This window comes from Sinocyclocheilus anshuiensis, unplaced genomic scaffold (assembly GCF_001515605.1).
Source record: "Sinocyclocheilus anshuiensis isolate Anshui unplaced genomic scaffold, SAMN03320099.WGS_v1.1 scaffold249, whole genome shotgun sequence".
Taxonomy (NCBI): Eukaryota; Metazoa; Chordata; class Actinopteri; order Cypriniformes; family Cyprinidae; genus Sinocyclocheilus; species Sinocyclocheilus anshuiensis.
Window position 1 is genome coordinate 1453700 of NW_015540871.1, and position 23808 is coordinate 1477507.

At 38.2% G+C, this 23808-nt stretch overlaps 1 protein-coding gene across 1 annotated transcript; it reads right to left on the minus strand.

The window, feature by feature from the left end:
* Positions 1 to 1483: 1483 nt before the first annotated feature.
* Positions 1484 to 22299, minus strand: LOC107688123 (multidrug resistance-associated protein 1-like). Its single transcript, XM_016485698.1, has 31 exons — positions 22080 to 22299; positions 17437 to 17613; positions 16620 to 16745; positions 15967 to 16104; positions 11970 to 12095; positions 11806 to 11867; positions 11572 to 11703; positions 11102 to 11308; positions 9884 to 10061; positions 9647 to 9808; positions 9246 to 9338; positions 8642 to 8845; positions 8403 to 8549; positions 8241 to 8328; positions 7125 to 7194; positions 6738 to 6864; positions 6478 to 6654; positions 6172 to 6339; positions 5587 to 5770; positions 5416 to 5488; positions 5212 to 5329; positions 4703 to 4910; positions 4303 to 4613; positions 4014 to 4213; positions 3805 to 3931; positions 3623 to 3724; positions 3364 to 3510; positions 3125 to 3283; positions 2864 to 3030; positions 2584 to 2778; positions 1484 to 2495 (listed from the first exon to the last, which is right to left on the minus strand). Exons 3-31 carry the CDS (start codon positions 16704 to 16706, stop codon positions 2387 to 2389), a joined length of 4266 nt encoding a protein of 1421 aa, XP_016341184.1. The 5' UTR covers positions 16707 to 16745; positions 17437 to 17613; positions 22080 to 22299; the 3' UTR covers positions 1484 to 2386.
* Between the last annotated feature and the right edge of the window lie 1509 nt (positions 22300 to 23808).

Here is a 23808-nt window from a genome sequence, read left to right on the forward strand (position 1 = left end):
TTTGGTCTGATAAGTAGAGGGGCTGAAGAGCCCTCTGTTCATCTAGGACATATCACTGGGTAGAGCCCATGGAGAGTGGACCTTGTGAGACATGGACTCTGAAGGTACCTCTTCTGTGGGCCTGGAGCTCACACACATAGTGTGAACATGACACCACTCCATCCTCAGCTACTGTAGCCTTCTGTTTTCAATCACATTTTAAAGGTTTCACTGCAAATGCTGCTTTGGAGGTTGTTTGATGCCAACATTTGGGATGTTTGAAACTAGTTTGATTTCTTCACGGCTGTTTTTCTTGTCTGTTTTCATTTGGAAGACTTCTCACTTTTCCACTAAGCCGCACTTTCCTGTTGATTGATAGTAATGAAAACAATTATATTTGCATCATTGCTTCACTAGAAAGAGTAAAGAACAAAGTTTCTCTGAGCATTGTACCACTGATGCAGTGATAATACTGACCAAACAGCTGCTGGGAAATCCCTCCATGAGCATCAGGTGCTTCATCCCAAGCCAAAGTTAATATTTGAAGGTATTCTCATTATCAAAAAAAAGTTCCCTAAAGAGACACATTAGAAAATTCTAGTCATCTCCAGATAGCCATTGATTTCTCTCATTTAATCCTTATTTATAGTTTTGAGAAAATCTGTTACAATATTTCTTTTTTCACATAAAATTATTTCATCATATAACATATTTATTACTGGGTATCTCCCACTAATGGCGACTTAAGCCTCATCTTACCAATATCATGCAGTAGAGTCTACACTGACCTTCTGTTTTCATTGGTAATGTATTTAGTTGGCGTATTTGATTTATGATCTTTGTTGTTTACTATTATTTCTCAGTGATTATTTCACCAAAAATTATGAATGCACTTATTGTTCTGTGTAAAAAGGGCAAACTAGGGTTAATATTTTAGGTTTGGTGGGAGTGATATTATTTTAAAAACAAGTAGGAATTATGCTATATCACTTTAAGGTCAGATACCCAAATCATAGTGGTTCTTTAAAGGACAGGTTATCAAGTAGATGGCGTACCTGTTGAGCTGTGTGCTGTGTGCTTCACTCTGTGTGCTGTATACCATATATCTGTTGAATGTACGCTTGAGTGCGCGACGTAGTTTCATTCATCAGTACCTATACTCTAGATCATTTAAGCCTTATGAGGCCAATCAGTTTTTTTTTTTTAAAAGAACTGACAAAGACAGACTTAAAATGATTTTAAAAAAAAAAAGATAAATCTGATTTGTTACATATTTATATGAATTGTATGTAAGCATAAAGATATTATTTGCTATTTGTATACATGCACTAGTTTTAAGTGTGCTTAGTTTCATAAATCAGGCTGATGTGTACAGGGTAAATATGAATAAATTTTTGTAAAGAGCCTTTTGTTAGTGTTTTAACTTGAGCTCATTATTTTGTACTTCGGAAATCAGTCTCTCGAAATGTGATTTTGTCAAAGTGAGAAAGAAATTAATTTCTGATCAATACTACCAACATTTATTTTACTGAAGCTGCTCAGAAAATAAGAGCATGTTCAAGTTTGACAGTCTCACATGAAGTGTGCCTGGAAATGTTATAAATATATAAAAATAGTTATTATACAGTACAAAATACATAAATACTGATTTAAACTTTTAGATTATGGAAAAAATACAGGTATTAATACACACAGACAAATTCTGTATAAGGATGGGTGGGTGTTGCATTGTTTTTAACATGAATGGATGTTTCTCACATCATAAATAGCTTAAAATAGATGCAACTTTCACCTTTATGGGAATTTAGGGTTTAATGTGCTGACATAATAATTAATAAATTCTTGTAACAACCTGAAAAGGTTCAAGTAGAATTGCAACTAGTTCTACAGCTGTGTCTTGCCAGGATCTATAACAATTAACTACAAATTTCCACAAAACTTCACTTTGACAGCAATGAGAGGTGGTGAACATGGCTGTGCACACTGACCATCTGAAGTGTGCATTACATTGACCTACTGAACACCTCTATGGTAAGATAACGTTACTCAAGTCTTTGTATTCTGAGATGAGATTGTTGACGACATGAGGGAATCGGTCTGTTCCTTTAGCACCTCAGACGTCAGTTAAAGAATCAGCAGGAGAATGCTGAAGCACACCGCTTCTGTAATACTGGAAAAACGTGGACACCTGCTGAAGTAGAACAGCTATTACGAGCAAAACCTCTTCATCCTGAGCTTTGTGCTTCTCTTGATTGAGAAGGCAAGATGTGTCCTTTAGTAAGTTCTGTGATGAAAAGATTCGGGTAGTCTCAGCAAGTGTATTAGTGAGATTTTCTTCACCATTTTTATAGTCTCTCCTGAATGAAGAGATGATTTTGTCATTGGTTGTTCTTCTGGTAGTGAAGGTTCACACTAGCCCAGCCTCCCGGCACATTTGATAGAACTGACCACGCTGAGAGATCAGATTGGATGGTGAGTCCATCTCTGTGATGTACCCTCTGTCCATCACAATCACCCTGTTGGGAACAGTTGAATAGGGTTGAATTATTGTCAGTAATCATAATCATATTCTTTTTAGAAATAAACACGTGCTCTTTGTTATACCTTGTGTAGTCCATGATGGTGTTGAGACGGTGTGCGATGGTCAGAACGGTGCAGTCCTCAAACTGAGTTCGGATAGTGGACTGTATCAGATTGTCCGTCTCCAGGTCTACAGCTGCAGTGGCTTCATCCAAAACCAGAATCTTGGTCTTCCTGAGGAGAGCTCGAGCCAGGCAAACCAGCTGCCGCTGACCCAAACTGAAACCCAGAATATCCAGTCAGAAACTGTCATACTAGATTTTAGTCAAATGAAGAATAAACATGGTTGAGAAGTTGTTTATACCTGAGATTCTCTCCTCCCTCTGAACACTCATGGTTGAGTTTGTCAGGCAGGCCAGACACAAAGTTCTTGAGATGTGCGAGTTCCAGAGCTCTCCAGACCTCCTCATCAGTGTAGCCATCAAAGGGGTCCAGATTCATTCGCAAGGAACCAGAGAACAGCACTGGATCCTTGGGAAAAAAAGGTTGAAAATAAAACACTCAATCGTTAAGTTTTTTAAAGTTTGTCATGGTGTTCGATCTGTTTTTCCATTTTCACGTGTACCTGTGGGATAATGGTGATCCGAGACCTCAGTTCATGCAGTCCAACCTCTGCAATGTTTATCCCATCTATGAAGATCTTTCCTTTTGCCGCCTCGAGGATCCGGAAGATTCCGAGAGCAAGAGATGATTTTCCAGCCCCTGTTCTTCCCACAATTCCAACCTGAATAGATTCATTGAATAACTTAGAAAGTAATAAAAATAAAGCACAAATATGACAATGTGCTCAGATGTTATATTTACTTTCTCTCTCTCATTAACACTGAGGGAAATTTCTTTTAAGGCCCAGTCAAGACCCCTGCGGTACTGAAGTCCATATTCTTGAAATCCAATGGATCCGGATCTGGGCCAGTCTGATGGGAGTGGACTGTCCTCGATTGTCCATGGTGCCTGCGACAACCCAAGACTAACTTAGTGACCTCAAGAATGAATGTAAAAGTATACTTTTATGACTTTATATATAAGATTTATGGGGGAAAAACAGCTTTCAGACCAACGTTACCTCTTTTGTTGTTTCGGCATATTCCTTCACTCGCTCAACAGACACAATGTTGTTTTCTACATCTGTCCATGCCCGCACAATCCAGCTCAGGATCCCAGTTACCTGCAATGTGATTTTTCTTGAGAAGTTGCCTAATAGGTGGCTGTCCAAAGTTTCCAAAAACTTTTTGATGTGTTCCCTACCTGGAGAGAGTGTGACACAGCTAGCCCCACGATTCCAGGGCTTAAAGTTGATCTTCCCATAACAGAGAGAATAGCTGCAGCAAGGACCAGCAGGTTACCCAGGAACTCTAGATTTACTGCCAGCCACCTATTGGAACATTAAAGATATTGTATAGAGTTGGACTGGATTACCGGTAACAAAGAATGAATAAGCCATGACTGAATCTGACCTGGTTGCCACAAATCTTGGGAAATAGGACGTTTGATTGTGGTCCACTCGGCTGTTAGCCAGTAGGATAAACCTAGACTGTTCTCCAAAGGCCCGAATCACACTGACTCCTTGGACTGTCTCATTAAAATGAGTATAGATGGGCGATCGACTCACTGACTCTAGTCTACGCAACTGGCAGGATGTGGCCACGTAGAAGCTCTGAAAACATAGAAGAATAGATGTCAGATGTCAGACTGGTGCTCCTTGTTACGATACTCTTGCATGCTGAGCAGTCTCTAGTAGCATACCTGGATAAATGCATAGAGCAAAGTCAGTGGCAGTACGATCACTCCTGCAAAAGGAGTCGCCATCAGCACGATAATGCAAACCTCCAGAAGTTTGAACACATAGCCCAGCATCATCTTCAGCCCATCAGGGATCATGCAATCAATGGCGTCTATCTCTTTAGAGAACCGATTGAGAAGGTTACCACTGGGTGTACTCTCAAAGAACGACATAGGAGAGTGAAGTACATTGTTGACAAGGTCCAAATGAAGATGCCGGGATGCAATTATTCCTCCAAGTGAAATAGCCACAGTAGTGCCAAAAACTGCAATTCCTGCAATACAATAACAAAGTTAATGATCAAGAACAATACAGAGTCCCAGGGTACTCAATGAGGGTTGAGGAACATGAGGAATTTTGAACCTTGTGCAAAGCCGAGAGTGCCAAAAACACCAAGCTTCAGATCCGTGTTCACCTGTGTTCCATTTACAACCGGGTCATCTGCCCACAGGCTTAGCCAGTAGTTGTAGGCCAGTGAGGCAGCTTGCTGGAATGCATAGAGGAAGATGATGGGGATGATGAAAGCCAAGCCGATGGTCCTGAAGTAATCCACATACATCTCCAGTTTCACCTATGTGTGACCCGTTATGAAGAAAGTGTGAGGAACAACACTCTGGATGATATAGTGCACATTCAGGCTATATTATGGTGTTCGAACAATGAAGCTCAGTGACCTGTAATCAGGGGTTAAAATTAGATCTCTGTGGTGACACAAGAGCATCTGAAACCCTTGTCGCTGACCTGTAGCTGAACTTTAAAATTGGCCTGCCACTCTAAATCTTTGGCCTTTGGTATTGAGTTACGTGTGAAGGTATATTTTGATGTGTCTACCCATTGTTTGAAACGTCTGTGGATGTGGCTCTATTACTTACTCGGCCTGTATGAACTTTGTCAGCCTGGGTGAGTCTCCCAACTTCCTCCTGGTCCTGCTCCTGTTCTGTGTCAGATATGGCCTCCATGGTTTGTATACTGGCGCTTCCCATGTCTCCACTTCATTAAACAAAATTGACAGAAAGGTAAATATGTGCTCTTCAACATCATTTGCATTTTCATTTTCAAAACTCGGCTACTTTTACCTGATGAGTTGCTCTTGAGAGAGGTCAATAGAGAAGTCTGTCATGCTGAGCCGAGATACTGATTTTCTGGTCCCTAAAACAAGGTAAATCTGCATTTTTAACGGTGTTAACATAAAAAGTGTTGCTGTAGTAACTCATCAGTTATGCTGGGCACTCATTCTTTTAGCTTACCTCTATGGGTGGCACTTTCCTTGCGTTCGCTAACAGAAAAAGCTTTAACAAAGTCTGCAAAAGTGTTCTTCCTACTCAAAAGCTCAGCATAAGAGCCCATCTCCGTTATTTCTCCATCCTCCATCACCAGGATCAGGTCAGCCTGGGGCAGGAAGCTCAGCCCGTGGGTTACCAAAATACGAGTCTGTTTTAGCAAGCATTAGAGAGCATCATCGAGCAAGCTAGTTAGTTTGTTATCTTACGACTGTACTGTGTCTTTTGCAGGCTTAGGCTAAATTCAGATTTTTAAAAGGTTCCCTGGAACTGGATTTTGAATTAAATTGGCTATATCTATTGACATGGATGGAATGACAGGAAGAGAAATTTGCAGTTCAGTGATTTTCAAGGTAAGTCTAATCATCTTAACTTAAAAATTCTTTGCTTTTTCATTACACTTTTATTTTTATTTATATTAATTATACTTCCTTACATTCTAATTCAAATTGCAATTTTGCATCCTTTTTGCTACTTAAATTTAGAATGTAACTTTTCACATATCAGATTTTAAGGTCGCATATTTTATCTTACTCATATTGTAATTTTTACCTTATTTTTAAGAACTCCATTAGGTCCAATGACTTTTTCAAAGATGTGCTGACCCACATGTGCATCCACAGCTGACAAGGGATCATCCAGCAGGTAGATATCAGCCTTCCTGTAGACTGCACGTGCCAGACTCACTCTCTGTTTCTGACCTCCTGACAAATTCAGCCCCTGTGAACATAGTAAAAATGTAGTGGGAGTTTAGTCATGACCCTGCTGATACCCTTCATATTTGAAAATAGCTTTTAACTTTATTCTACCATATCTTTTTCGGACACGGTGTAAGAATCATTCTCAGTTCATGTTTACCTTCTCTCCAATCTCTGTGGCATCTCTTGCAGGTAGGATCTCCAGGTCTGGTAGGAGAGCACAGGCCTCCAACACCTTCTGGTACCAGCTGTCTTTCCTCTCACGTCCAAACAAAATGTTGTCTTTGAGAGTGGCGTTCTGGATCCATGCTTGCTGAGGCACATAAGCCACAGAGCCCTGAAAGAGAGTGTTAGCAAAATTATATGTGGAATATATGAATGATGCCAATATATTTTTAGTCATTTTTCCGAATGATTTACCGATACTGTGACATGGCCACTTTTCTTTTCCATTTCTCCCAACATCGCAGACAGAAGAGAGGATTTTCCACTGCCCACGTGACCTACCATAGCCACCAGTGAACCCCGCTGCACTTTGACATCGATCCTGCAGAAATTAAGCATTGCTAGATTTTATTTATTCACATTTTATTTTTATTATCTGTGTGTTGTTGTTGTCTCCGTGTACTGGAAGCTTGTGACACTATAACAAATTCCTTGTATGTGCAAACATACTTGGCAATAAAGCTCTTTCTGATTCTGATTCTGATTATCGTCTTCGTATGTTTACGAATGGTGGACCTATAGAGATCTTTCAGCAGGTATTTTAATTTACAGTAAGTGATAAATACATTCAAAGGCACCTACCTCCTGAGACATGGTGTGCTATCTTTAGACCAGCTGAAAGTACCATTGTCAATAACAACACCATCAACATCTGACAAAAGAATGAAATAAAGAGGTGAGCTTTTCATCGTTTACACACTCATGGCGTTCCAAACCTTGATGACTTTCTCTATTCTGCTGAATATTTCAAGATTTTTTTTCATGCTCTTTTCAGTGCAGTTGCAATGAATATTAGCTTCAAAAAGGACACAGAGATACCATACACATATCATATAAGTGGTCCATACAACTCTTGGACACTACAGTACATTTTAATAAATATTGTGAAGACATATAATAGCTTTGTGAGAGAAACAGACTAAAACATTTTTCACTGAAACTAACCTGTTTCAGCAATTAACTGAACCTGAATTTCTATCATGAACCAAAATTTGTCTGATTCAGTTCATTTAGTTTGGAAGAAAAAGTCATATAGGTTTGGAATGACTTCAAGGTGAATGATAGAAATTTCATTTTTGGGTGAACTATCCCTTTAAGTGTGTATTGCATTTGAGGTTCATAAAACCATTCCACAAGTTAATGAGGCAACAGGGTGATGATAATTATTTAGGTGAATACATTTCCATTATTGTTTAAACATCATCCATGGGATATTAATGATATTCAGATGATGAAGTATAGAGAAAATCTTCTCTTTGACCTTTAATATAAAAATAGCATTTTTAATAAATCAATTTAAAAATAGGCCTTTAACACACAAAAATGTGGAAAAGTTATATAAATATAATTGCTGCTCCAAAGCTGAAAATCCCCTTTCACTAACCGCTGTATGAAGTCATCATACACATTTCAGCCACTACCAACACCCACCTCATAGCCACACAATTTCCTTGTAGTGTTTGTTGAATTACAGCTTTTAAATTCAAATGGGCTTGTCTTGCAGAATAACTGGAAAAATATTCTTCAAGGCAGATTAGTAACTCGTTATTTTTGTTTTAGGCATGCCAGATTTTGTTATGACTTTTGGAATTAGAACTCCACCATCACATTGATAGGGAAAAATCTGTATAACAGTGGCTTATAAACTGATGTATGTCAGAGGAAAGTCTGAAAACAACGGCAAGCTAATGCACTCACCAGGATGGTAGGGAGTTCTCTCTACGCTATCCAGTTTCAGCTCGTCTTGACAGAGAAACTTCCCGAGACGTTTGAGAGAAACCAAAGCCTTAGAAACAAGAAACAAAGATATCTTCAAATATATAGGCGTTCAAACGTTTGAATGACCGTACTGCCGCTTACCTGCATGGTAGTGCTCATTGCGAAGGGCAGTTGACTGAGTGGAGCTTTGAGAATGTTGATGAGAGCCATGGACACAAAGACCTTCTCAGCATCCAGAACATGCTTCTCATCAATCAGCACGTACACTCCAAACATGGCAAATGCAATCTGAAGGCAAAGTGGCATACACGATCAATCTATTCAGTTATGAGGACTATATTAATGTGTTAAGATGATGATGATGCCTTTGTGAAATCTACCAAGAAAGTGGAGGAGTTGAAGGAGGCGATGGATATGGAGTAAAGGATCTGAGACTTCTTCAGAGCATTCAGCTCTTTTTCCCTATAGCCAAGAACACGTTCTCTGAAGGCATTCTCCCAGGCGTAAAACTTCAGGATCTTTATTCCGCTCAAGATCTCATTCATAAGCTTAATGCGTCCATCCATGTACTTCATCTGGACCTCCTAAGAGCAGCAAACCGGTTAAAACACATGCGAGTTGAGAATCACGCAAGCAAACTTGTTCACCAGACCAGACAAAAACCAATATGGGCGAGTTCTTCAATTCTTTGGATATTTGAGAAAGTAATAGTAGGCAAGTAAGTAAATAGTAGTAAGAGAAGTAAATAAAGGCATTTCAGTTTTACAACAAAGCAAAATCCTGTGGTTTTTACCATGTCCGTAACATCAGAGCTTCAAAGGGCAGACTGCACAGAATGTCCACATGCTCGTGTTTTAAATCATTTGTAGGCATGAAGCAGTTCCTGGGACGACACTGTGTACCGTCATGACCTCAGTCGCCACAGCACGAATATCATCATGGAAATATCATTTATTTGACTGAATGGAACAATATAAACTATACCTGGAGCTTGCTTCTCATTTTGGCAATGAACCCATTCAAAGGGAAGATGAGAATTACAGTGGCGATGCCAGCCAACGCAGACGGGCCGAGGCGCTATACAGGGGTGAGACATTTCAATTAATGAATTTTAGATCTGTGCTCTCAGAAATAATGTACAAAAATTGGGGTTCAACAGCTTATCAAAGGGCCAGTACCATTAAAGGGACATATTTGTACCTTTTTTAACCCTAAAACGTTCATAGTACCTAATAGTACTTGATAAGGTGACAAGCTGTTGTACCCCTAAAGATAAAATTTTTTGCACATTTTTTTCCTGACAACATAATCTAACATATTGTAGAAGATTAAACAAGAAAATAAATTTTGTCCTTTTTTTCATTTCTAGAAGCATCTGTTCTCACCTGCCAGAGGAAGAAAAGACACAAGGCGATTTCAATCGGGGCCACCCACACTGCATTGAAGTACACCACGAAATCCATGAGTTTCTGGGTGTCAGCCGAAACCAAGTTCACTATCTCTCCAACTGTACATGTTCTGCGGGCCGCGCTGTTGATGACCAGAGACTGTGGAGACCAGAATGAATGTGAGAACCATTGTATGCTTCTTTGCATTTGCTAGCAAACAGTTCAAAAACCTACCTTCCTGTACACTAGGCCCATAACTGCAGTTTTAACCCTCATGCCTACTGTGAAGCACGTATACATGTACTGATGGTTGAACAGGGACTGCAGACAAGACAACAGGACCATCAAGAAGGCAAATACGTAACCCTTCCACAAGGGGGCGTCTTCATCTCTCACAAAGCCAAGAAGTAGACTGAAGAACAAGAAACACAGTGTCATGATTTACTGAGACCCAAACAATGGCACAGCATTTTTGTAAATACTCTATGAATTTGGCTTTATTTTGAACATCTGATTTACATTACGGCAAACACAAGCCAAATTTAAAGAAATTGGGATGTGAACATAATTTAGGACTATAAATCGAGCCTTCCTGGACCTAATACAGCTGAGCCTAAACAATATTATCTCCATGCATCAAAGTTTCTCAGAGTGCAGGATCGCTGTAAACGGGTGTTGTGATGGTAGCGAGGCCACAGTTCCTGTGGTTCTGGAGCAGTGAACCCACCACAGTGCTCTTGGCTTGTTATATGCCAGATGGAGTGGCTTAATTTGATGATCCAAATCCAGGTTTCTTCTGAGCTGTAGCTCAGCCATAAAGAATATGATGCTACAGTGAGTAGACTGTCCTAAGTGATTTCGACTCATGGTGCATGGGACATAATTAACAGTGTGTGGCTGCACCACAGCAGGATGTGCTGTTATTCCTGTCTGTGATGGGAGTTAACACTCAATACTGAGAAAGGGCAACAAGTTCACTTTACAACTGAGTGCTAAAGGTCTTGCTTTACATTTACACTCTGGCATGTGTTTTCTTATAAAATAACATTAAAAACTGCCGCTTAGATATGTAGATATTTCCCAGATACAAAAATGTTTTAGTCTTAATAAATGCTTCTGAAAGGAGCACTCTTTGTTTTTAGACTCAAAGAAATTAATAATACTGAAAAATGTTTAAGCATATTAGAATGATTTCTGAAGGATCATGTGACACTGAAGACTGGAGTAATGATGCTGAAAATTCAGCTTTGCATCACAGGAATACATTACATTTTAAAATATATATATAAAAAAAAGGATATAGTCCTTCTTAATGTATTTTGATCAAATGTAGCCTTGGTGAGTATAAGGGGCTTCTTTCAAAAACTTTAAATCTTTCCAACTTGAAACTTTTGAACGGTAGTTTATAAAGTGTCATTGTGCATGCCATGGCATCATTAATGCGTCTCTCACCTTAACACTTGTGGTATGGAGAACATGAAAACGTCTTGAATGACCAGACAGAGAGTTCCAGTCAGAAAGTAAGGGCCAAAGTTTTTGGCTAGTGTCCGGAGCAGACAGAAGCCCGAGCTTTGTTCTTTATGGAGTTTTCTGAGCAGTTGCGTCTGCTCGCTCAGTTTATAACCAAGAGCTTGTGCTCCATTCATAGCACTCTCTTGCCTGTGTTTGAAGGAGAAAACACAAAATTTTTATCCAAAATTTAGTCTCTGGTATAGTATTGTGCAAGCATTGTTGCAACGAAGTAAAAAAAAAAAAAAAAGTGCTTCATAAACTAATAATACAAATAAATCAGTAGTTATGAACAGGCAAATTATGGACGTCACATATTTTACTGAGTAAATCTCATATGTGTGCACAATAGTCGCTGAAATTATCAACTCAAGATGGAAAACATGCATTTAAGGAAATAGCAGGTGTCTTACTGTTGCATTTTGGCCCATTGCTTGGCCCACTCTTTCTCCAGATCACAAATGATTTTTTCAGATGTGTCCTCTTCTCGTAGAGACCAGAGGTCCTCAGCTTTTAAAGGTGAGCGGTAGCCCTTTACCACTAATCTGTGGAGCACAAATATGTGTGTTTCTCAGTATCTTGTGGGTTTTTATTATGCAGACCTTTACAAGAATTCAATGAAATGAGAGACAAAAATATGACTCTACCTGCCGTACCACCAAAACAGTACTTTTGAAAGGAAAGAAGCGTCCTCAACTGGACACGGGTTCTAGTGGAAAAACCAATAAGTCCAGGTATTATTTTTTGATTGCTTTCCAAATATGAATTTACTAATTGAAAAAAAATCATCTTAACACAGATGACACTGTACCTTTACAAATACAGGTTTAAGAGTCGCTGGGCGCTGATCAGCGAAACAGCAGAGGATGAGCTGAGCCAACTGGAGAGAGAAGAATGTGAAGAATGCCACGAATCTAATCGCATCTGCAGAGAAACCCTGTAACACACATGACTGGTTATCAGCACAATGTAGACAGCAGTGTTGAGCACCTCACACGAATACAGTACACTCATTTTAAAGCAACTGGAAACACAAATGTTTATTTTTTCCAATGTTTTATTGGTATAATGTTGGATAAACTAGTATATAACATAAAATTAACTTAACATGAAAAGTAGCAAATTAATTATGTGTCCCTCCTCTTTAAACTGCAATTTTGACCTATCGCACCACAGAATAAAATCAACATGATTCTCCCCCTCTGTGGACCAACTAGGCTCAAGTTATGCATACACATTTGCCAGGGATTTCCCAAGGATTCATAACCACATAAGCTGCATGCTTCCTGTGGGATTGTATCCATATTTTCTCTTCCGTCTCCCCTAGCACCAGGACTGATCTGAGATCAACTGCCCACTTTGTCTCACCGCAGTGTGCAGAGGCGGGACTGGTGGCTGATGTGGGGAGTGTTCTTTTGGGGATGCTGTCTGCTGACTTCAGCTTATTATAATGACCTAAATGTTCCATCAAACCAGGATTAATGACACAACCAGGATTTATGAACACAACTAAATCATGGTAGAAAAAAAAAGAGACCACTGCACATATTTATGCCAACAGACCCAAGCTCTTCATTAACAACTTCTAAGAGAATAAAGGTGATTGATAATAATATTCAATAAGCATTCAATCACAAAAACTGGACTTCAGCTAGAACTACCAAAACTTGCAGATGATCTAAGCAGTGCATCTGCTCTTCAATCAGCCACATAGAAGCTACTTGACTAACATTTGACTAATTTGATTAATGTGATGTATTTAAAATGATATTAAATTATAAATAATCCTATAATTAAAAATATTTAATTCTATACATTCTATTCATAGAATATAAATTCTAAAACATTTCTACTTATAAGTAATGTTTCTGTTTGTATTATTGTTTCACAGTATTCTCAGTTGTTGTTTGGGATAAAGTTTTACAATGCTGTGTTTGACCTGTTTGTGTACTGCTCGATACAAGGTTCAAGATTTGTTAGAGAGAAAATATGCTGAGGTCGGGTTTTAGGTTCAAAACAACTGCCCTGCCAGAGGCCTGGAGCTGCTATTGAAAGTTTTACAGGGTCCACTGAGGGCAACCATTCTTATGGGCTTCTGACAGAAACCATGTCAAATGGCCACGATACGAGAGAAAGTGGCAGTGCAGGCCCCTTTAAGAATATGTAAACACAAGCTTCATTTACTCAAATGGTCACAGTTCAAACTCTGGACACCACAATGCTGGATACTGTGATTATTTGTCCGCCTCACTGTACGCTTAAACAGTTTGGAGAAAGTCAAATTGGTCAGGGAACATATCCTCCCACAGTGTGGTATGAGAGGACCAAGTGCTAGTTTTTTGCTGTTGCTGTTGGGCCTGCTGCCCATTGGAAGAGGGCTCATTTGGGTCACAACAGATCCCACCACAAACCAAGCTTCGGTTCCTATGTAAACGTATGGACCGTCATCACTGAGCTGTACGTAACTTCATTGTTGTTTTTATATTTCCTTACTGCACTTAAAGGGATAGTTCACCTTCAGTTGCTGGTCCCCTTGTTTCCATAGTATGGGGGGGGACCACTATGCAAGTCAATGGGGACCAGCAACTGAAGGTTAACTATCCTTTAAGTAGCCTACATTTTAGTTCAATTGTATGTTTTCAAGTCAGTTTTCAAGTCAGTATTGTAATTTTGGGAAACTCGCTTTTACTTCAGTATATTCAAAAGCATAATATCTTACACTGAACTCCACTACATTTCACTAAAACATGTCATTTGAACTGAAGAAGTCCAGAGCCGCCATTAGACACAATAGTGATGTCAAATTCGTGAACAAATTATCTTTTAAAGCGAATTATCTTTTTGAATCTTTTGAGCCGATTATTTTCAAAGAAGCTGTTGAATCAGTTCTCAAATTTCAGTGAATGATTCGGGAATCAGATAAATTAGTTCACAAATTACAATGAATAATTAGTCATGACTAAAATGAACAAAGAACAAAGAGTAATATAATCCCCAGAATTTTAGAGTTTGAATGATTAGACTGAGAGCTTGAAAGGTAAGTTACTAATGCTGATTTTAAGTCTTGGGTAAATATGAAAGTCATATTTGATTATACATGACTGTAAGTTTGTGAATTAAATGTGCTGTAAAAGGGTGATTGTATGAAATGCTTGAATGGGTACTTTAGGGAATAATAGTGCAAATCTTTTTGCAAAGTTTAGCCACATATTTTTATTAAGTGGTATATGTAATAAAATAGTAAGCATATATTTTTAACATTTCATGTATATTTTATGAAGTAAATCTGGTGCATTAGTTGTGTGTCTTACACTAAAAGAGAAGTTTATTTTTATTTATTTATTCATTTTAAATTGTGTATATAATAATTTTTACATTTTGAAAATTTGTTCACTTGCAGACTATTGTGACTACTGTGAATTGCCTGTGGGTCGAGCCTGTTTTATTGCGACACTGTCATCACTATTCATCAGTTCTCATAGCCACATAATATAAATATATAACAAAATATGTGCATAGCCTTAAAGATTATAAATTCCACGCTCAGTATGTGTGCAAACTGTCTCTGCATGTAAGTCACATGTATATTTCACTCTCCAGTGTCAAGACGTTGATTGTTGTGTCTGTGTCTAGTTGCAGTGAAATAATTATGGAGCGGGAGCATCACTGCAGGCGAGAGACAGACAGACTGAGGGAGACAGTATGGGGATCCGCAATATGTATGCGGTTTTTCCTATCTGTCTGAAAAAGCACCAGCATTGATTGTGACTGGTCTCAGCACAGCCTCAGCTCCAGACAAAGAAGGCATTGAGGGAAGTGGAAAGGGAAAACCGACAGGCCGCCCAGACGTCAACGCTGAGAAGAGCACCATCTGTAAGCACTCTGTTTACGCACCGCTGTGTTAGTCTCTCAGACACAACACAGATTAAATTTAGAGTGAGATTGAGTAACATTCATTAGAAAAACCATGCGAGGGCCTGTGTTACGCGTGCGTGAATGGAGAATAACAGAGCATAGGCATTTTGTAGTGCCAGAGATTCAGAGTTTAGGGCAACAAGTCTAATTCAATTATAGTCTCAAAGCACCATTAATGGCTGATATAATGAAACCCTTTACAAATAGGGGTCCAAAAGTTTGTGACTGCAAGTATAAATGCTTCTATTTTGTATTTTTCCAATTTAATCTAGTATTTTGTAATAATTACAAATTATATTGGGAGCAGCACTCAAGATAGAAAACGTGGAACCTTCATGTTATTTATTTATTAATTTATTTATTTTTAAATGCTAAAACTTTCTGGGGTTTAAATTTCTAGTTTTAAATTAGATTTCAAATTCAAGATTTTCAATGTGCTCTCAGATTTTGGGCCCTGCTGTATACTGGGTGAACTCGGGTCTGTCAAAATGTCTCTCAATTTTTAATCAACTTAAAAGATTGCTGAGAGCAGAAAAGACACTTCTCTTCCATCTACTCTTGAGCCTCTAACACTAGCACTCTCTATTCGATTTCTATTCTATCTACTTGATTTGTTTTTTTGTTTTTGTTTTTTTAAACTCTTGACCCTCTAACACTAGCACTATCTACTTTTTATACTTTTTTATTAAATATAAAAAAAAGAAAAAACCTTGCTATGTGTACTGCGGTAGACTATCCGGGACATTTCACAGCTCTTGCATATTGTTGCTCTTATGTTAGTTTAATTGCTTCTATCGTCCTCATTTGTAAGTCGCTTTGGATAAAAGTGTCTGCTAAATGATTAAATGTAAATGTAAATACATAATAGTTGGATATACTGGGAATACACAAACCTCATCTATGATGGCTTGTATGTTGGATCTCAGAGGCACCAGTGAGCAGATCACTGCCAGCGTCCAAAACAGGAAGAGAAAGATGGAGGAACGAAAGCCCTTCAGCCTTTCCAAGTGGATCACCAACACTGCCAGTATCTGAGGACAGAGTGTATTTCGGGCAGTATGCTAGTCATGCTCAACAAAATACGCTAGAAGAACAGGACTGAATACCATTAGGCAGCTTAGACATGTTTATACAAAAGTCTCTCAACCAAAATGTATTGATTCTATACAAGCATGCAAAGACTGAATGTTTAGTCTGTGTCAGGACTTTATCTTGTTGGGCAGATCTGAAAAAAAAGGTCATTTACTACAACCACTGTTGACACTGCTGTCTGCTGTGACCAGAGGTAAAAGAGGCTTATTTATCCTGATCCCTTCAGGAAACCTCTGCCAGACGTCTAGCCACAAAGAAATTTGTTCATTCAAGCTTAAATATAACAGATCATAAATCTTAACTATCCTCTAAAAGAGTCCCATTAAAAAAACAAAACATAACTTGTATTGTGTAGCTTGATACTTTTACACTGTTTACACATAATTACAAATATAATAAAGAATATTTTTTTGTGGAGATTCATGAGAATAGTAATTGTTATAGTGTGATTTACCATGGTAAGGCTGCGAATTATAGGACTCAGGAGAAAGACCATGTGACTCTCTATGTCTCTGCTTCTTTCCACCAGCAGATAGACCATCTCCAGGAAACCAAAAAAGGCCAGACAGAGACACAAACCCTACAACAGGTACACACAGGCATGTAAGCATTAACTGCAACACTGAGGTGTCATGCCCCCCCAAAAATGTTTTTACTTGCACTACTGTTCAAAAGACTGGAGTTGTAAAAATGTTTATGTTTTTGAAATAAGTCTCTTTTGGTCACCAAGGCTGTGTATTTGATTAAAAATAGAGTAAAAACTGTATTATTGTGCAACGTTATTATAATTTAAAATAAATGTTTCTGTCTGAATAAAAAAAAAATGTTTACAATGTAATTTTCAGCAGTCATTACTCCAGTCTTCAGTGTCACATGATCCTTCAGAAATCATTCTAATATGCTGATTTGTTGCTCAAGAAACGTTATTACATTGTCTTTATTGTCACTTTTGATCATTTTAATGTCTCCTTGCTGAATAAAAGTCTTAATTTCTTTAAAAAAATAAAAATCTTACTGACCCCATAACTTTTGAATAGTACTGTATGCTCTATTAGAATTGATTTACGTGTTCACTCTGTTAAACTTGATATGATCTGTTTTTCTTATAAAATAATTTTCCTGCCTTCGATGCTCTTTAATAATGTCACCCATTTGAGCATTTCCATGCACATAGCAATAGCTTGTCAGTTGATTGATGCTATATTCAAGTCTAAGCTATAGAGGTGTCAACTAGAATTCAGTCAAGTCTTGATATGACCACTATGACTCACCGTCTTGGCACAGCAGAGGCTGGATATTGATATGTGTCCATTGTCATAGAATCTGAGGTACAAGCAGTAGAAAGGGGCACAAACCCAGAGATAGAATCAGGGGAACCACACCAGTACTGTGTGCTGGAAGCACTGGGTCAGGTCTGGGTGTGGTGTGTACCATGTGACATTCCAGTCCTGAAAACACAATGTTAAACCATTAGTCTTCTCTAACTTGTTAACTTCTTACATCAGGAGTGATTGTTCAATTATTAATGACTACTTACGCATATTTTACCACTTAATAGATTGTATTCACTGTCTGCACTCTTGGAAATCACTTCCAAGTGACTTCAAAAAAAAAAAAGATAATTCATCAGATTACTTGATATCCATTGACATTCCCCAGTGTTTGTTCAGTCCAAATGGCTCTGTGTGTTTGTGATTTATATTAGTTGTCTTGCAGTGCTGTTGTGTTTGCAACAGACAAATTGTGTGAAGTAGCACAAAGGTGAAAGGTAAAGCTCCTGTAATCTTCAGTTTTTCTGTTTTGAAATATTTTGTTTGCCAAGTAGATTTATGATGATGAGTATAGCTAGATTTGTCTTGGTTGCTATTACAAGTCATGACAGGGGGAAAAAAATATCTTTGCCTTCACAAATGTACACTGAACGTTACATAAGGCAGTGCCATTCTGAATATTAAAGGTGCACTCTTGTGTGTGTGTTTTAGCCCTATTGAATAGAATTCCACGTTCTGATTGTAGAAAATTCACAACTTACACAAACGTAACATGCAAAGAAACGAATTACTTTCAATATTTCGATGTTTTAGACAGATATTGCTTCCACTCAGAAGCATTGCCAGCAGAAGACCAATTTTCAAGGCACATAGTGTGTACAAATACTGATATTGTGTAACAACTTTTGCATATTAGTTCTGCTGAGTAATAATCTGAATTTCAGAATTGTGTGTGTTTAAAGTAAAGCAAAGCTGTGGTCTATGACAAAAATGCTGTTCTATGCCTTTTGATTACATCAAAGTTGGGCAAACCCAGTTTGGCATCATTGCAAAGACTTCTCTCTCAAGTTGAATTTCACAGGCTCGTTCTATTCAGACATCAGTAATTCACACTCTATCTCTTCAGTTATTTCTGGCCTTTCTATGTTGGAAAACAGGCTGATGTCCAAACGCAGCTGTAGAGCTGTTATGTTTTTTTCTTTCAAACGTTCTCTGGACTGATGAGAACTTGTTTGGCTGTGTTTTATGCTGTGGTTATTTCGGCAATGGCACAGCTCTGATAAATACTGCATACTGGTTGGAAGGAGTCCTGTGGTTTGGCAGTATATAAGAAGTGCACCTTTGGCAAGCCAGAATGTAAACCCCATATGCACCATGAGAGGGGCTGTGAGCACCAAGCACATCTCTGTGTTCACATACAGAGGTTAGGTTTTAATTTTCCTCAGTATATTATCTTATGAAATAAATAATCATATTTACTCTGCCTTATGTCATTCCAAACCTCATTCTTACATGAAACACAGAAGAAGATTTTTGACTGATTGAATTTTTACTTCTTTTTTTTTGTGCTGTTTCTCTTTTCCATGCAATTACAATAAACTGGAACTGAAGCTTTCATGCTCCAAACAGCATGAAAAATAACTATAAAGTATTCATAAAAGTAGTCTTTACAACTAATGCATTTGAAGTCTTCTGTAGTCATACAGTAGCTTTGTGTGAGGAATAGACCATTCTGCTTGTTATTCATGAATAATCCTTCCATCCAATAACTGTTCACTGTTGCAACCAGATCATTTTGTTAGTGAGTGGAAGTTTGAGGACTGGACCAGTCAGATTTGTGAACAAATCATACAGAATTGTTTTGTGAACTGGCTGAACTGATTCCTTTAAAACCTAAATCAAACGTCTTTACTTTTCTCATGAATGCGCCAAGGTGAGCTGTCAAGATTTGCAGTAATTATTGACTTTTTGGTCTTTATCTCACAGAAATGTATGAATTCAGGAATATGCAATATACTATAGCATAAGTCACACTGACCTCTTTTATGATATTTTCATGGCTTATTTATTTATTTATTTCAAGTTTGCTTTATTTATATAGCACATTTAAAAACAGCAAGCATGGCTGACCAAAGTGCTGAACAAAAGATCACACACTAATAACACAAGCTCACAATGAATTGAAAGCCAAAGAAAAAAAATTAGTTTTATAAGATGATTTAAAAGCAGTTAAAGACTGTGCCGATCTGATATAAGCCGGGAGGCTGTTTCACAGCCTAGGGCCAGCAGTAGCAAAAGCTGTATCCCCTCTGTGCTTTAACCGCGATCTGTGGGCAGAGAGCAGTCTCTGTTCACCAAGACCTCAGATTTCGTGTGGGACTGTATAGATGGAGTAGCTCAGACAGATAGCTTGGTGCCAGACACATACTACATTTATTTATTTAGATTTATTTGACCTGGTGAGTAAATGATGAAAATTTTTATTTTAAGTTATCTATTTGCATCTTCTAGCATTTCACCTTTATTTAGACCAGTATTTAAAACCCTGCAAGTGCAATCCAGACACATACTACAGGTTTAAGATGAGGCATTTGGTTCGTTACGTTGTTGTTTTGGTCAGGATATGTCCTCATCTATGAGGGGGTGTGCTGTGGTCTGGGCCCAGGAAGGGAAAGAGATTCTCATTCACGTGGCAGAGCACAGCACAGTCACAGTTTTCCACAGGGAGTTCAATGGACCATAAAGACACCAGCTTCTACCCATCCTGCATCCTCTAAAACTATGTTTGCACTGGTCTAAACCCAATGACAACCACACTCTCAGCTCAGGAAGTGATTCAGAGTGGTGTGTTGTGTACCCTTCCTGCAAGTGTAGGAGTTCAGACTGCCGGTCAGCACAAATAACGTTTAAAAACAGTTTAAAAATGACACCGCTGATGTTTGGATTTATTTGGAGGAAATTTCTAAGGATGGCTTGTAATTCACAAATCTCCAGTCATTTCTTTTGGAAAAGGCCAGTGAGAAGCTAATAACAATCTTTCACACTAGCCATAACAAGTTAGTCTGACTAAAGTCCTCAATAAAGGTTCAAAAGGTTCAGCCAGATTGCTGCTGTCAGACATGATCTTATGACCTTGACTTCATTATCTCATTCCACGTTTTCCCAGCTAACAATTTAATATTCTAAGAATGTTGTTCTTATGTTCTTATTACGTTATGAAAACGTTATCGTCATGAGTTTGGGCAGCTATTTCGGGCATGCAAGACCAACTCTATTTGAATGAGAAAATAATTAAATCTCAAAAACTGTGTTCCAAACTCACATTTAAATAACATTTCAAAACTGCAACAAAACTGACATGAACTGTTTAATGAATGTTGATTATTATGCTCAAATAGCATTTTAAAAAGCATATATTTCAGGTTGGTTCATCCAGTCCACATTATGTAGTCCCAATCATGTCTCAGGACACTGACTGTTTCTATGGGAACGGTGACTGTACCAACTGACAACTGGCTCTTTTATTTAGAAGGCGGGACTCATTCCATCATATTGGCTGTTGCAGTTTCTTCCATTCATAGTAATATGAGTCTTGTTGTTGAGTCTTGTGTGGATTAAACTAAACTTAAAATAGTTGGTTCATTAACTGCTGATTCGTTATTTAAAACAAGAGTGGTCAAACTTGCCTGTGACATTTAAATTACACTGATAATGTATAAATAATTTTCATGTTAACATTGTAAATCAAGTCTGATAGCATTGAAAGATTGTTCTGTTAACATTACAGCAAGAAAGCTTTGGTTGTAAATTTTGAGAACATTTTGAGAATGTTTCTTGTTAGCTGGGATGCAAATGTAGCATTTTGAAATCATCCACAGAATGCGGTCAGTTACTTATTGAATGTGCATCATCTGTTCCACCGTCATTGTGAAATGGTAAATATTGCTTAATGAGTAGGCTGTACCATGGACAACCTTAGGGGGCACAGGGCCTTGAACAAAATTAGCTTGACTCTGTCTCACACACACCAATATCATTACACCTGATATTAAATGAACCATCTATATTACACAATATAAGAGAAGACCATCATTAATCATTTATTTATTAACCTGAATTCCAACACTGGTCATCCGATCTGTAATCATTGTTCAAAAAAATGGGCTAAAGTACAGTCACACGCACTGCACTCTTGATGAAACCAGAGTACGGCTGTTTGAATGTAAACACACTGAGAAATTAAAGCACACAAATAACATTTTTACACAATCACAATATATATTCTCACACATGTAGCATAGGTTAAGTGTGAGTGAAACAGATTAACCTTAAAACAGAACATTTAAGGTTCCCATTCTGTCCCGCATTCAATCTTGGTAAATGAATCATTGGGTGAGAAATGCACGACTCACCCCAGCTGGCTGTTATTGTCAAAAACCATGATCACTTCCAAGAATAAAGGGGCATAAATAACATAAATGGATGACTAGACACATTTTGTGTTACCTCACAAGCATGCAGTTATTTTTAGGCAACCTTAATTTCTGTTTCATTTCGTAGGTTTTAATTGGCTATTGAAGTGATTGAGTTTATCTCATTACATTTACATATCATCACCTCTCCATCATTCATCTGAGACTCACCCAGAGAGGGTCCAGGCCACTGAGACTGCAGAGGGTGTCCATCCAGGTTCTTCTCTTCTTCACTTCACTTCCTGTAGTAAATCCCTGCTCCCTACGCTCAGCAGTGTCACACTCTCCTGTCTATGTAGTTTCTGTTGGCAGTGTAAGTGTGTTTGACAGTAGTTGTGCTTGAGTGTGTGTTTCAGCCCCTTTTTTGTAAGCCAGCCTCCTGTGTCCTGACTTGAGTCTTGTCAAAGCTATAGTCTGACAACAGATTTGTGTAACTGTCCTGTTTATGAGCACTTGCCTGCCAGGTGGGTGGAAGATTTGGACTCCGTAAAACTATTTTCCCTGTTCTCTTTCGTGGCTCCAGCCCACGTGTGCCGAGGCCACAGTACCACAGACACTCCCCTGGAGGAGATGAGAGAGCCGCAGACATGGCCACACCCCGCTCTCCTTCAGGTCTTGCTTCTGTAAACTCCCCCAAACCCACCCTTCCACCCTCCACCCTGCTTTTTAATGGACAGGGAATGTTTTACAGCAAATAAGGAATGTGAGTGGCTATTTACAGGTGGTTCTAATGGCATTTTGTGTGGGATTCAGCGGGGCTACGGTTATTCCTGACAGAAAGTTATTTATTTGTTTGTTTGTCCCAAAATATAAGACTTCGAGTATGATATCAGAATTTATTTATTTATTTTTTGTAAACTGAAGATTGATGGAGCAAAAAATTTGATTGAAAGAAATGGTTAAAAGAAGTTTTTAAAAAATCACATAAAGACAAAGCCAGGGATAGACGCCTTTTAAGGAACGTGTGGAGGACACCAAGTGGCAACCCAACACAGTACCAAAATAGGTTAGCATACACAATTGAGTTGTATTGGTTTCATGCTATCCAAATATTCACTGCACTGTGTTTTTGCTGCAAAGTAAACATGTATTTAATGCAGTCAATGCTGTACTTTCTTTTACCACGCAAATGGTTGCATTTTATTTTTTGCATTTAGCTTTTTTTTTATTTATTTGTTTTTTTAGAAATGCTTTTAACTCTTGTTATCCTTCACTTATTTTGTCTGCTCCAGCACAGAGTTGAGAATGAGAGGAGCTCAGATGAAGTGAATGTGTCTGGAGGTTCTGCCAGGAATCAGATCAATAGAAGGAGTCAAGGACTCTTGAAAAGCAGCCCATCCCTGCCTTTCGAGGTGCAGAAGTAGATTAAACTGGATACCACTTACCAGGTATTAGAACTGATACCAGGAATGCAACATCTCAGTGTGCTGTAATTGAGAAGTACTGTGTGTTTAGGTGCATGTGAGTGAGTGTGTAGATAAGGAGTAGTATGTCAAATATGCTGTTCTATGTGCTTACTTAATGTTCATGTCCAGCAGTTAAAGTCTTTCTCTGTGCTGATTTTAAATGGGCTATTGTTTGGATTTATTTGAACTTTTAGAAGCTCTAAAGGTTACAAAATGAATCTCACTTGTGACTAAATCCCATTTCCCAATCCCATTACCCCCTCTTTCCCTATTATTTCCTATCTTTTTTTTTTTTTTGTGGCAAAAAGGCATAGTAGTCAAGTTAAGTCAAGTCACCTTTATTTGTATAGCACCTTATGCAATCCTGATTGTATCAAAGCAACTTTACAGTGTCAAACAGGAAAATAGTTTGTTAATAATGCAAGAAGACAAAAACAAAGAGTCATTTTTTCCAGCTAAAATCAGTTCATTGGTGAATCAGAGATGTCATCATC